We start from the raw sequence: 12,063 nt of genomic DNA, 5'->3' as shown, positions 1-12,063 counted from the left end.
ACGTAATCACACTATCTGAGTCAATAAGGTGGAAGGGTGTGGAACTCTCCATCTCCAGCTAACTTGTTGACCCATTTTTGCCCAGCCCACAGATGTACACATTTGGTCCCTGTTGTGTATATGCAACATTGGGCAGAAATGGCTTCTTAATAAGGTCCAAGCAACCCCAAATCATGACCGCTGGGCTACTGGGGTGCTCTTTGACCCACTGCCGTGGACCACCTGATTATAGCAAGAGTCAAAAACCAGTTGTCATTCACTGCATCTGAGAGGAAGATTGCAACTACCTGTATTTATTTCATACTTCCAAGGGAAAAAAGCCTTATTCCTTATTTCATATTTCACTTATACCCTGAGGAAGTGGTAGGGTTGCATTCTATGTAGGATTGCCTTGAGAAATTTTTGGAAGTTGACCTTGGCACTAGGGCACCAAGCCCACTCTACCTCTTTTTTCTCTCCACTTCTGAAAATTTCTTTTATTTAGAGGAGCGGTCGACAACGTACAACATACATCTGGTCCACCAGCCAAAGTTATCCGGTCCATGCAGAGCTTGGCCCAGTTTGCCGCACTTTGAATGGGGAATGGTGGAGGCACTTGGAGCACTGCCATTCCTCAACTGGTGCGTGGTAAACAGGACAGAAGGCTTTGCCTCCCAAGCCAAGCTCCGTGTAGCCACTTCAGGGCACATGGCAATTTGGAACTTTGGCAACAATGTGAAAACGTCATTGCTGAGCGTCTAGCCCCTTTTAACAAAAAGATTGCCAAACCCTGATTTAGAGGCTAATACACAAATAGCTAGAGTACAACAAGATTTATAGCCTCTATAACACACACAGAACAAAAAAAGCATCAGGCACTGCTGCTGTGCAGAGTTTTCATTTCAGAGAATTTCTATGCAACCCTAACTGAAATGAACACACAGCAGCAGAGATACCTAAGATTACATCCAAACACCCATCACTGATTAACCTGAGTCCTCTTACTTACTCTGGCTCTGTATGACTGATCCAGCGTGCTGGGATTCCTAGAGAGAGAGAGAGAGAGAGAATGTAAGATTTAGGTGTAACGTACTGGCGAGAGGACGAACCTGTGAACCTGGAAGTTCTATCATGAACTCACTAGGTGGCCTTAATCAAGCTGCTATTTCTCAGCCTCAGTCCATCTGAAATATGGAAACGATTACTGGCCACCATCACCATTATTTAAATAACTGCCACTTAATCACAGAGATTCACAAGGCAGCAAACAGATACAAAACCTAAATTAACCTCCTGAAAAGAAGTTAAAATAATCAGTGTACCAAACAATCCAAAACCAAACACGACAAATATAAAACCATATTAAAATTAGCATAAAACTGTTATGCTTTCAGTTCTTATTAAAAGGCAACAAGGAGGAAATGTGAGTGAGAGCTAATGTATGTAATGTACTTTGAACACTGTAAAGGACTAGACCAGTGGTTCCCAGACTAGAGATCCATGACCCAACAATGGGTCCTGACCCAATTTTCGGTGGGTCAGGAAACTGACAATTAGACTAGACTACACAATTAGGCTATGTGCATCAAGATTAAACCATTTGCTACTGGGGGGGGGAGGGAACACTATGGCCAAATAACCCTAATAGCCACTGAGGCTTGAGTGGTTGATAAAGTTTTTTTTAAGGTGGGTCGCAATGCTAAAAAGTTTGGGAACCACTGGGCTAGACAATGTTATTATATTTTCAAAGCACCTGCCTGAGGCAAAAATGAATTAGGCTTTGGGCTCTGCAAAAATTACATTTTAATGCTTTCTAAGATGTTTGCAAGTTACCTTTCAAACAACATACCCGCTCTGTTTTACTGAACCCTAAACTGTACGTGAGTTGTACAAAATTGTACCAAAACATACCAACACACTGTTGGACACACTTCAAGCCCACATAAAATCAAATGAAGGCATTAAGTAAAGGTTGGTCTAGTTTTGTTAGAGACAACACTCTTTCAAGTCACCATGCAATGCCTTTTAATTTAATCCGCTTCCACTCTGACATGTAGCGAGCGCCAGAAATGAGTTTTAAAAGAAATATATTCTGAATGAATTAACAAAGAAAGTATGTAAGTGTGTAAGTGTGTGTGTGTGTGTGTGTTTTACCTTTGCAGGAAAAGGAAACTTTGAAGGTTCAGCTGTGCTAGGAGTATGGATGGCTGTCAAAGGAGGTGGCCATGAATGGGTCATTTCCTAGGAAAAAATTGAGAAGAATCAAGCCTCAATACCCATTTCCTACATAAGGAAGCCTCAGGCACTGGGGCATAACAGAAACATTATAACCTATTTTTGTCTCTGGCACCTGAGCTCCCTGAAAATGGTTCCACACAGGGACAATAGCTCAACTCTGGTATTTGAAATCTGGTTCAGAGGAGGAGGTATTCGCTATCCACATTAATGCTCTCAATTGCTGTCCTACCTTTTGAACATAAGTTGTATAACTTTTTAAATGGTGGCAGGGGGCATTACAGTAGTAGCAAGCTCCAAGACGGCAGGGGCCTGGAAGAATATGCTTTTTCAGCAAGTTTAGAACTTATGTCTAAATCAGGCAGCAACTGTTACCCTGCACATGCCTGATCTCGTCTGGTCTTGGAAGCTAAGCAGGGTCAGGCCTGTTAGTACTTGGATGGTAGACCACTTGGGAATACCAGATGCTATAGGCTTATACCATAGTCTTTCGAGACTGAAGGTTGCCAACCATGTCTAAACCAGACAACTATGGATTTTAACCCAGCATGGCACATAATAATAATAATAATAATAATAATAATAATAATAATAATAATAATAATAATAATAATAATACAGGTATTTATATACCGCCTTTCTTGGTCTTTATTTAAGACTTTATTCAAGGCGGTTTACATAGGCAGGCTTATTTAAATCCCCGTAGGGATTTTTACAAATGAAAGAAGGTTCTTTCTTTCAAGAACCACACATTCAGGTGTTTCTCTGTGATCTGGTTTAACATTCTGGCCTCCATCCTCCCACGCTCAGAGCAGATGGAATAGCTCGGCTTCAGCTTGTCAGCTGCTTCAAGGTCGCACGGTGCCGGTGGCCTCGAACTGGCGACCTTGTGGATGTTATCTTCAGGCATGTTATCTTCAGGCTCTACCCTCTAGACCAGACCTCCTGACCAGACATACAGACCTAGTTCCAAAAATTATCAACAGTGGGCCCTCTGTATCCACAGAGGAATCAGTTCCAGGACCCCCGTAGGCACATAAATCAGTGGATAACGAATGCGGGAGACTGGGTTTGCAAAGCCCCAAGAACTCACTTGGGAGGGGGTGTGCCAGGCCTCTGGAGGTTGTGTCAGACAATCTCTTCAGAAGGCCTTTCAGGCACGACCAGAAGCCACTTCCAGTTGCATCTCAGCTGTGGGCTTGGCAACCTCAGATGCTCAAATCCACATGCAGAGCCCATGGATAAGGAGGGCCCACTGTATTAGATCAGTCATACAGAAAAAAATATGATTCCACTTGGATCGGTTTACAAAGTTACACAAACTATAAAAGGCTTGGGGAAGATCTCATCCACGTTTTAGTTTCCTCTGCTGGATTAATATCAAAAACAGAGAATGGAAACTATCAGTAACCTCAGGCCATTTTGCACATTACGCAGAGGCAATCCCAAGGTTGCCACGAACCTTGTATATCTTCTATTGTACATGCCAATCCTTCAGCAATGCACTCACCTTTAAAATGTCTTCAACACAATGGACTTCATTGGAGAAGGACTGCTGAAAAAACACCAGGGGGAAAAAATGGTTATTTCATGGACTGGTGCAAATTCACATTAACTCCAATACAATGATTTGCTTAAACGGCTATTTTACAAACCACATCTTAAGAGAAGGATCATGGAATTTATGAATGTTGCTGTAGAGGGCAGAGCCAATGTAGAGGGCAGAGCTTCCTTTCCCAGGATGCTCCCAAGAGGCAAATTCCATCTTCTCAAGCCACAATCTCAAAGCAATGGAAGGCTGCGGTGGATGGATGGATCTCATCCTATCCGACAATCAACAACTGAGGATTCCTTTTGGCCACATAAAGCTTTTGATGGTTACTGAAATTGCCATTACTATAAATGATGATGAGTCAGGGAGATACCTCCTCTCCAGATAAGGCACTGAGCCTTATATCTGAAAGGGAAAGCTCCCGGCTCAGCTGTTCTCCTTCTGCCAGTAGTTGGGAATCATACAACTTAATCATCACAGGAGGCCAGTGCCAGGCAGAAGATTAGTGTGAATATAGCTGAAGCTTCATTCCCTTCTCTCCTTCACATCTTACGCCGCACCTATCACTTTGTTCCAGAAAAACACTCAGAAATTCACCTTTGTCCGCCACACCCACACAAAGCTTAACACTGGTTTTTTGCAGGCAGAGTAATTTTTACTTGCAGTAGAGGAGGTGGCAAGCCTCAGCAAGACTTTTCAGCATGTTAATCCAACCTTCAGCTTGCATTTTAACCACCAACAGTAATCTATGCTGGGGTAGGTTCAAGCTTGCGGAAAGGAAGAGATGACAAACTTATTAATAAGAAGTTTCTTTTAAAAAAAGAAAAGCAACATGAGGAACAAATGAATTGCAAATGGGTACTTAATCAAGTATCAGAGTACAAAGCATGGTGCTAGAACTTATTATAGAGATTATGTAGACTTCTCATAGCCTCTCAAAACTCACTTTTTCTACATAACCTTTGACTTAACCTCTGAATCCTCATCCTCAACTGTAACAAGTGTTTTAAGTTCATGGACCATCAAGTTTGTTTTTATTTTATTCAAGAGATTTCCACCACTCTGTTAACATAAAATTTCATAGCAATGACGTTCATCTTTTCATTCACCTCTTGCTGTCCTTGTCTCTTTCCCTTCCATCTCTTGCTCTCTCTTTTTGGTTTACAAACCCCCTGGAAGCAGCAGTGTTTCCCTTTCATTCCCCCCCTCCCCATGGAAATTTGTAAACACCATGTCCACTGAAAGCATTGTATAAATAATAAAAAAATGTATTTAAAAACACAACTCAACGCAACACAACAAATACATCTTCCAAGGATTTTGCCAGTGCTTCAATCAGTTTCATTTTAATTGATATTTCCCAAAGCCATTGATAGACAGCTAATAAAAACAAGTCTTGCAAAACCCGAGCTGCTACACCAGATTCCATGCAAGCCCTTGCTCCTTTGAATTTATTTTGCTTAATCCTGACTGTTGCACAATTTCTGTCAAATGTCTTGCAGGCTCTCTTCCTTGCAAGATATGAAGCTATAAATCTATAGTGTGTAAGGAAAACTTCAATCTACTGTCAAGCTGTAAAGCACAAACAATACAGTGTTGTTTTTGTAATATGTACTTAGAGATACAATCTGAACAAAAGTACATACTGAAACATACGTTTCGGCTGCCTTGATTTCAGACATCAAACCCAGGCGCCTTCAAACCCTGGCCCATGGGCTGGAGCCAGTGTTCCCAGATAACCCATCTGGGTTATCCACCCATGGTGGTGGCGAAGCCTTACCGCTCCATACTGCAGCCTCCACTTTCTGCAGCCAATATTTGTCGCAACTCACGCTGGGCAGCCATTTGCTCCCAGAAACTGGGGTGCAGAGCCTGCTGGGGTGGTGGACAATAGAAGTGTCTGCCTGGTGTGAGTTTCAATGAAGGTCAGCTGTGAAAAGTGGAGGCTGTAGGACAGAACAGTAAGGTTTCACCACCACCGTGTCTGGATGGGTTACCTGGGGACACCAAATTCAGGTGTGAAGACCCACCTGTTTCACCTGGCCAATGAATGGGAAGGGTAGGTACTCCCTAGGGATGCCTTCTTAACTTTTATACTGCTTTACATTATTTTGTATGCTAATCTGTTCATTTGTTGTTGTTTTATAAAATAGTTTTAATGGTTTTTATTTTAATATTTTATTCTGATATTTTTTATGGCTATGTGCTTATGTTTTGTTGCATTCCGTTTTGGGCTTTTGTAAAACAGTATAGAAATCCTTTAAACAAATAAATCTCACCAGGAAGTTCTTCTGCAAGAGTCCCACTGAAACAGCACTGTCACACAGCTCTGATTTCTATCACAAGGTCTTGTGAAAGAATAACTACAAGGCAATTACATCCACTCGCTTTCAAAGTTTATAGTCTCAAATTATCTTTTAAAACACAGGTTGGGCATCCTTTATCCAAAGTGCTTAGGACCAGGAACATTTTGGATACTGGATTTTTTCTGTATTTCAGAATACTTGCATATACATAATGAGAGCTTGGGGCCCCAAGTCTAAACACAAAATTAATTTATGTTTCATATACCTATTATACACATAGCCTGGAGGAAATTTTACACAGTATTTTTTAATAATTTTGTGCATGAGAAAAGGTTTGTTCATGAAACACAGCTTGTGATTTTATTTCTTCAGGCAAAAAAGTAAATGAAAAAGTCATATCGGCACTCAAAAAAAATTCCTTATTTTGGAATACTCCGTATTTCAGAATTATGGAAAAGGGATGCCCAACCTATACTTTCAATATTAAAGAGGGGAGGACTTGTCTACAGGCAAAACAGCAGAGCGGTCTGTCTTGTAGAGTAGCATTAATATGCTACTACAGAACAATCCCACCTCCATGCACACCAATATCTTCTCAAACAGGATACAACAGTATCTGCTCTAAATAAATTATCTTTTCACTATAACAGTGATAGCCTAATCTGCATGTCTGAGCTGACGATTTTCCATACACATTTTTGAAAGGCATGCTTTAAAAATGTAGGTGACCTTGCTTTAAAATGGGTGAGTTGAAAAAGCAGTTCTGGAACATGAAATGCATGAAAAGATCCCTGCTGGATCAAACCGAAAGTCCAGTTAGTCCAGCATCTCCACTGTGACCTACCAAATACCTCCAAGAAGCCCACTCACAGGAGATGGAGGGCCCACAGACATCTCCTGCCTGCAACTGGTATTCCCATACATATGGCCTGGCTGTGCCACAGAACTATTCATGACTAGTAGCCACTACTGGACTTGACCTCCATGAATTTTTAAATATCCTTTTCAAAGTCATATAATCTAGTGGCTGCCACCACATATTGTGGCAGCAAATTACTCAAACTAATTGTGCACTGTGTGAAGACGTGCTTCTTTGGTAGTAACAAACCTCCTTTGACTCAGTGATAGCAGATGACCCTTTTGTCCTGGTGCTTCATGAACCACTTTCTCTATACCAGGGATGTCATAAGGCTTGCGGTCAGGATGTGGCCTGTAGAAACTCTTAATCTGGCCCTCGGACACTCCCAGAACCACCATCAGCTGCTCTCAGCTGCTGAGCGGTGTTGAGATGTCACTACTGAAAGGGCAACTTGCATGATAGTTGGGCTCCCCATGTCTTGGGAATACGATCAAGATGTGTATTTTTCTCTTCTGTCATTTGCAGCTAATTATTTCCTAATAAATAAAAAGTGGAAATAAAAAGAGGAAAAAAGTGCTTATTTCTGGTCATGACCTGCTTAATGATGTAACTTTTGACCCACGGCAGGCATCATGAAGGGTATTCAGTCTGCAGGATGAAACAAGTCTGACATCCCTGCTCTACACCATGCACAATTTTATAAACCTCTATTATGTCCTCTTTTAGTTGCCATTTTTCTAAACTACTGTAAAAGTTCCAAAAGTTGCAGCTTTTCCACATAGCAAGACACTATAGACCAATGTTTCTCAAACTGTGGGTCGCAAGCCAATTTCAGGTGGGTCCCCATTCATTTCAATATTTTATTTTTATTTAAAAGTAAACCTGCACTTTTAACAGGCTACGATAAATACGCTTTTAACAATGATGGTAAATGGGATATACTCCTGGGTAAGTGTGGGTAGGACTGCAGTCTAGGATTGTTAAAAAATTTTCCCCCTTGATGTCACTTTGGGTCATGGCATCACTTCTGGTGGGTCCTGACAGATTCTCATTCTAAAAAGTGGGTCCCAGTGCTAAACGTGTGAGAACCACTGCTATAGACCCTTGAGGATTTTGGATGCTTTTTCTGCACCAAGACCAAAATCCACGTTAGTATTTACAGTGTGCTTATCCCAAGTTCTCAGAGATGTAGCAACTTACGTAACATCACCCAGGGAGTTTTCAATTGAGGTGCGAGTTGAACAGGGTACTTCCTGGCTAAGCATTCCTTATCTTAACAGGAGGCCCCACTGCTCACGCTATGCTACAAAAAGCCTTTAAACAAATAGCAGAGCTCTCCTTGTTACTCAACAATGAGTACTGCAAATATACTGTGCTGTTTTACAACCACCACAAAGCAATAAAATCTCCTAAATTCAAAATAGTTTATGTTTAAGCACAGACAAAGGGCAGAGGATCTCAGTTTTTTTGGCTAAGGAACACTATGGAAAGTATTGCTGGTGTTATTTTATGAGCCAGCCTGAAGGGTTATTCCCGGTTAAAGGCTGCAGTTTTCCCCCTTTTATTAACTTGCACAACCAGTCAATAAGGTAAGGCATCTGTTTTGATGAATGCAAGATAAGAAGCGGGTAAGGCAGCCTCTGTCACTGCGCAACTTTAAGATAGGTGTAGAAGCATTCAAGCTTTCAAATTTCAGAGCCCTTTGCAGGGCAGACTGAACTGCAGTAGAACCTCAGGCATACGCAGAGGAAACAGTGACAGTAATGTCTCATAAAGCTGAAACCTATTAGTGCTTTCAAAAAAACAGCCTGCTGGACATACAAGAGCTCCCCAACATTCAGCACTGACAGAGGAAATAGAGGTCTATATGCAGAGGAACCATAAACTAGGATTAATTTATTGTGGGAACAGCAAAGAACTACTCCATATTCAAAAAAAGGGCAGATAGAAGGCCACTAGGTAGACATCCGTGGCTACTGGCCTTTCAAGTATAATGCACAGGCTCTCATTAGAACCTTGAGCACCTCAGTCATAATTTCTTCTCTTTCCAAAAATAATTTCAGTTCAGAAACCAAAGAGCTTCAAAACACAAGCAGAAAACGAGACCGACAAATCCACTATGTATTTGATTGTTCAATCCTATCCCCCGCCATGCAATAGCATGCTGCTGCACTGCCGGAGGGGGGAGGTACATGAGTGGGCAGCCTTTAGGAGGTAAATGAAAATATTTACTTACTTACCCCCTGGTAGGCTGCCTGATCGCCTATGGCTCTCTTCAAACACATGCAAGCCATTTTGGTGGCATAAGTCTGAGAAGAGGGGCAGGGGAATTTCATAAAGGTGGTAAGAGCCAGTATGCACTACTGCCACTGGATCTACCCACTGCTGCCTCTCCCTCTCCTCTGCTGAACCTCCTAGGGCCACTGCTTCTTATGCCACACCTCTTACCATTTTATGGCAGCAGCCCAGCAGTGTGTGACAGCATTGTGGCTTTCACATGGCTATAAAGGACCTTGCACTGCCGGAACTAGTGTTCCAGTAGCCCAGGGCCTAAGTTCTCCATTTCCATGTATAATGGATAACATTTCAGGTGGTAACTTGGGTTTCACTTTGCATGTTAACGGGCTGGGGTCCACTGTATTAATTTTAAAAAGGCAAATCAAAATGCTAATAAATTAAAAAAAGTTCTGGAGAAAAATCCAAGTAACTGCTAGATTTTACATTTTCAACAGCAACAAAAAGTGATCGAAGACTTCCACAGTAAGAAATGAAGTAGATGAGTTGGATAGAAGAACGTATGAGAAAATAGATTACGCGAACGTGGGTTTAACTTGGCATGTTAAATGGATATGGGAGGACATGGAAAGAGACTTTGCACATCAGGGGTTGCATTGGCAGAGAAGACTAGTTGGGCTGATCTTTCCCTTCTTTTGGATGCTGTTAACTAATTGCCACAGGATGTGGCACTGACCACTAGCTCAGGGAGACTTAAAGGGGGATTAAAGAAGCTCACTGAGTAGGTGCAATCTACCACTGGCTATTTCAAAGCCTCTCTCCGCCTTCCATGCCTCCTGTTCAAATCAGAACACTAACATTCTAGACCTGCAGTCTCTGCAAAGCAACACACACAAAACAGTAGAGAGTGGACAGGTAACCTTGGTCCTTGGCACAAGCTCAACCCACAAAATCCCCTCTATCTTTCTGTGCTTTTCGTGTAGGGAAATTGATGTCATGCTTAATGCCCTGTTGTACCACTGCTGTATACACCTGTGTGTCTAGGAAATTGCTTTTTATTCCCTTTTGCTGCATTCATAAATTAAACCCACAAGAAAGGTTTATTTGTCACACTTTTACACATGCCTCTCTTGTCTTTTTCCACTGAACCACTGAACTCTGCAATATGAACATAAGAGGAGCTCCCCTGGATCAGGACAAAGGCCCATCTAGTCCAGCCTCCTGTATCTCATAGTGGCCCACCAGATGCCTCAGGGAGCACTCAAAACAAGAGACCTGCATCTTCTTGCCACTCCCTTGCATCTAGCTGTATCTGGTCAATAAACAGTCCCAGCCAACAGAACAGATGTGCCCTAAATGCAAATGTTAGTGTGTGTCTGAAAAGTGCACCTGGTTGTCAACAGAGGCATCTAGTTGGCCACCCTGGGAAAGAAGAATGCTGGTTCTTCAGTCTTCCCCTTTGGGGTAAGTTCAATTTTAAATCTAAGATTACTACTAACAAGCTTATCCATAGTACTTATCATAGCAAAGCAAGCACGATCCAAGATCTATCCTTGCTCCTTTTTTTTTGAAGAAACAATGACTGTCATGTCATCCACATTTGGTTCCTATTATATTCTGCTTTCCACAGGGAATAGGATTCCTCCTGTTCCCCACCACAAGCAGAACTAAGACGACTTGCCACGTGGAGATTTTTACTGGGACTGCTTGATTACCACAATGCAAAGGAAAGGAGGACCAAGGCTATCAATGGAGTCCTCATTTCACTCTTACGTGCCCAGCTAACTTTAGCACAGGCCTCACAAGAGCAGAGGATCTTGTAATAGATGACAGAAATGAACAAAGCCAAGAGTTACAAACCATAGGGCTTGGTTTGAGCCAAGGTTCCCCATCAATGAGTCATAAGAACAGCCCCACTGGATCAGGCCATAGGCCCATCTAGTCCAGCTTCCTGTATCTCACAGTGGCCCACCAAATGCCCCAGGGAGCACACCAGATAACAAGAGACCTCATCCTGGTGCCCTCCCTTGCATCTGGCATTCTGACATAGCCCATTTCTAAAATCAGGAGGTTGCGCATACACATCATGGCTTGTACCCCGTAATGGATTATTCCTCCAGAAACTTGTCCAATCCCCTTTTAAAGGCGTCCAGGCCAGTTGCCATCACCACATCCTGTGGCAAGGAGTTCCACAGACCAACCACACGCTGAGTAAAGATATATTGCTGTTTGTCTGTTCTAACTCTCCCAACATTCAATTTTAGTCCCAGAGCCTGGATTGCAATGGTCCTACTACATGCAAAGGAACAACCAAGAATACCTCTAAACATGTGTCAAAATTACTCTCCCCTTACAAAAATTAGTCCGCACATATATTTTAATTATGTTTACAGTCTGTTGAAGGCTAGGAACTTAAAAAGAGAAAACCAAACTCTTAATGTTCCAACAGGATATCATGGACAACAGAGAAACTCAGCACACATATAAAATACAGTTGATAGGATCCAGGCTTCCTTGGCTGTTTAAAAATGTAGGCCATCCGTGAGATAATGCATTAAATACTAAACATGCATGCACAGACAACACATGAAATGACATTTAGTTGTCAAATGGCATTCGTGTAACTGTCAAAAGATATGGCTAGCACAATAGAAACTGCACTTGAGAGTCTTGCCTCAAAATACTACAATATTAGTAATAAACTCAGCATCAAACAAACTTACACCTTTAACACACCACTGTTTATGTTTCATGGGGGACTGTCACCCAGATTGCACTGGGATTGCTGTTCTTAATCTGTATTTTAATAGCAATCTGTGTAAATCAGATTTAATTTTCTATTAAATAAATTAATAGAAAATTGAGAAGAGGGTTTTTCTTTTTGCTGAAGTAAACAT

The 12,063-nt window shown here is 41.8% G+C and overlaps 1 protein-coding gene across 4 annotated transcripts in view; it reads right to left on the bottom strand.

Moving 5' to 3' along the window:
* AFF1 (ALF transcription elongation factor 1) overlaps positions 1-12,063 on the bottom strand; it is a 137,416-nt gene that overhangs the window by 42,655 nt on the left and 82,698 nt on the right. For 3 of the 4 annotated variants that reach the window (XM_066632054.1, XM_066632056.1, XM_066632057.1), the window contains exons 4-6: positions 3,725-3,769; positions 2,134-2,220; positions 989-1,025 (exon numbers count right to left, since the gene is read on the bottom strand). In XM_066632054.1, coding sequence (XP_066488151.1) covers positions 989-1,025; positions 2,134-2,220; positions 3,725-3,769 — 169 coding nt within the window. The remainder of the gene's footprint in view (positions 1-988; positions 1,026-2,133; positions 2,221-3,724; positions 3,770-12,063) is intronic. The other variant, XM_066632055.1, reaches the window with a different exon arrangement.

Source organism: Tiliqua scincoides, chromosome 6, assembly GCF_035046505.1.
Source record: "Tiliqua scincoides isolate rTilSci1 chromosome 6, rTilSci1.hap2, whole genome shotgun sequence".
Classification (NCBI taxonomy): Eukaryota; Metazoa; Chordata; class Lepidosauria; order Squamata; family Scincidae; genus Tiliqua; species Tiliqua scincoides.
This window is presented reverse-complemented; position numbering and strand designations above follow the sequence as displayed.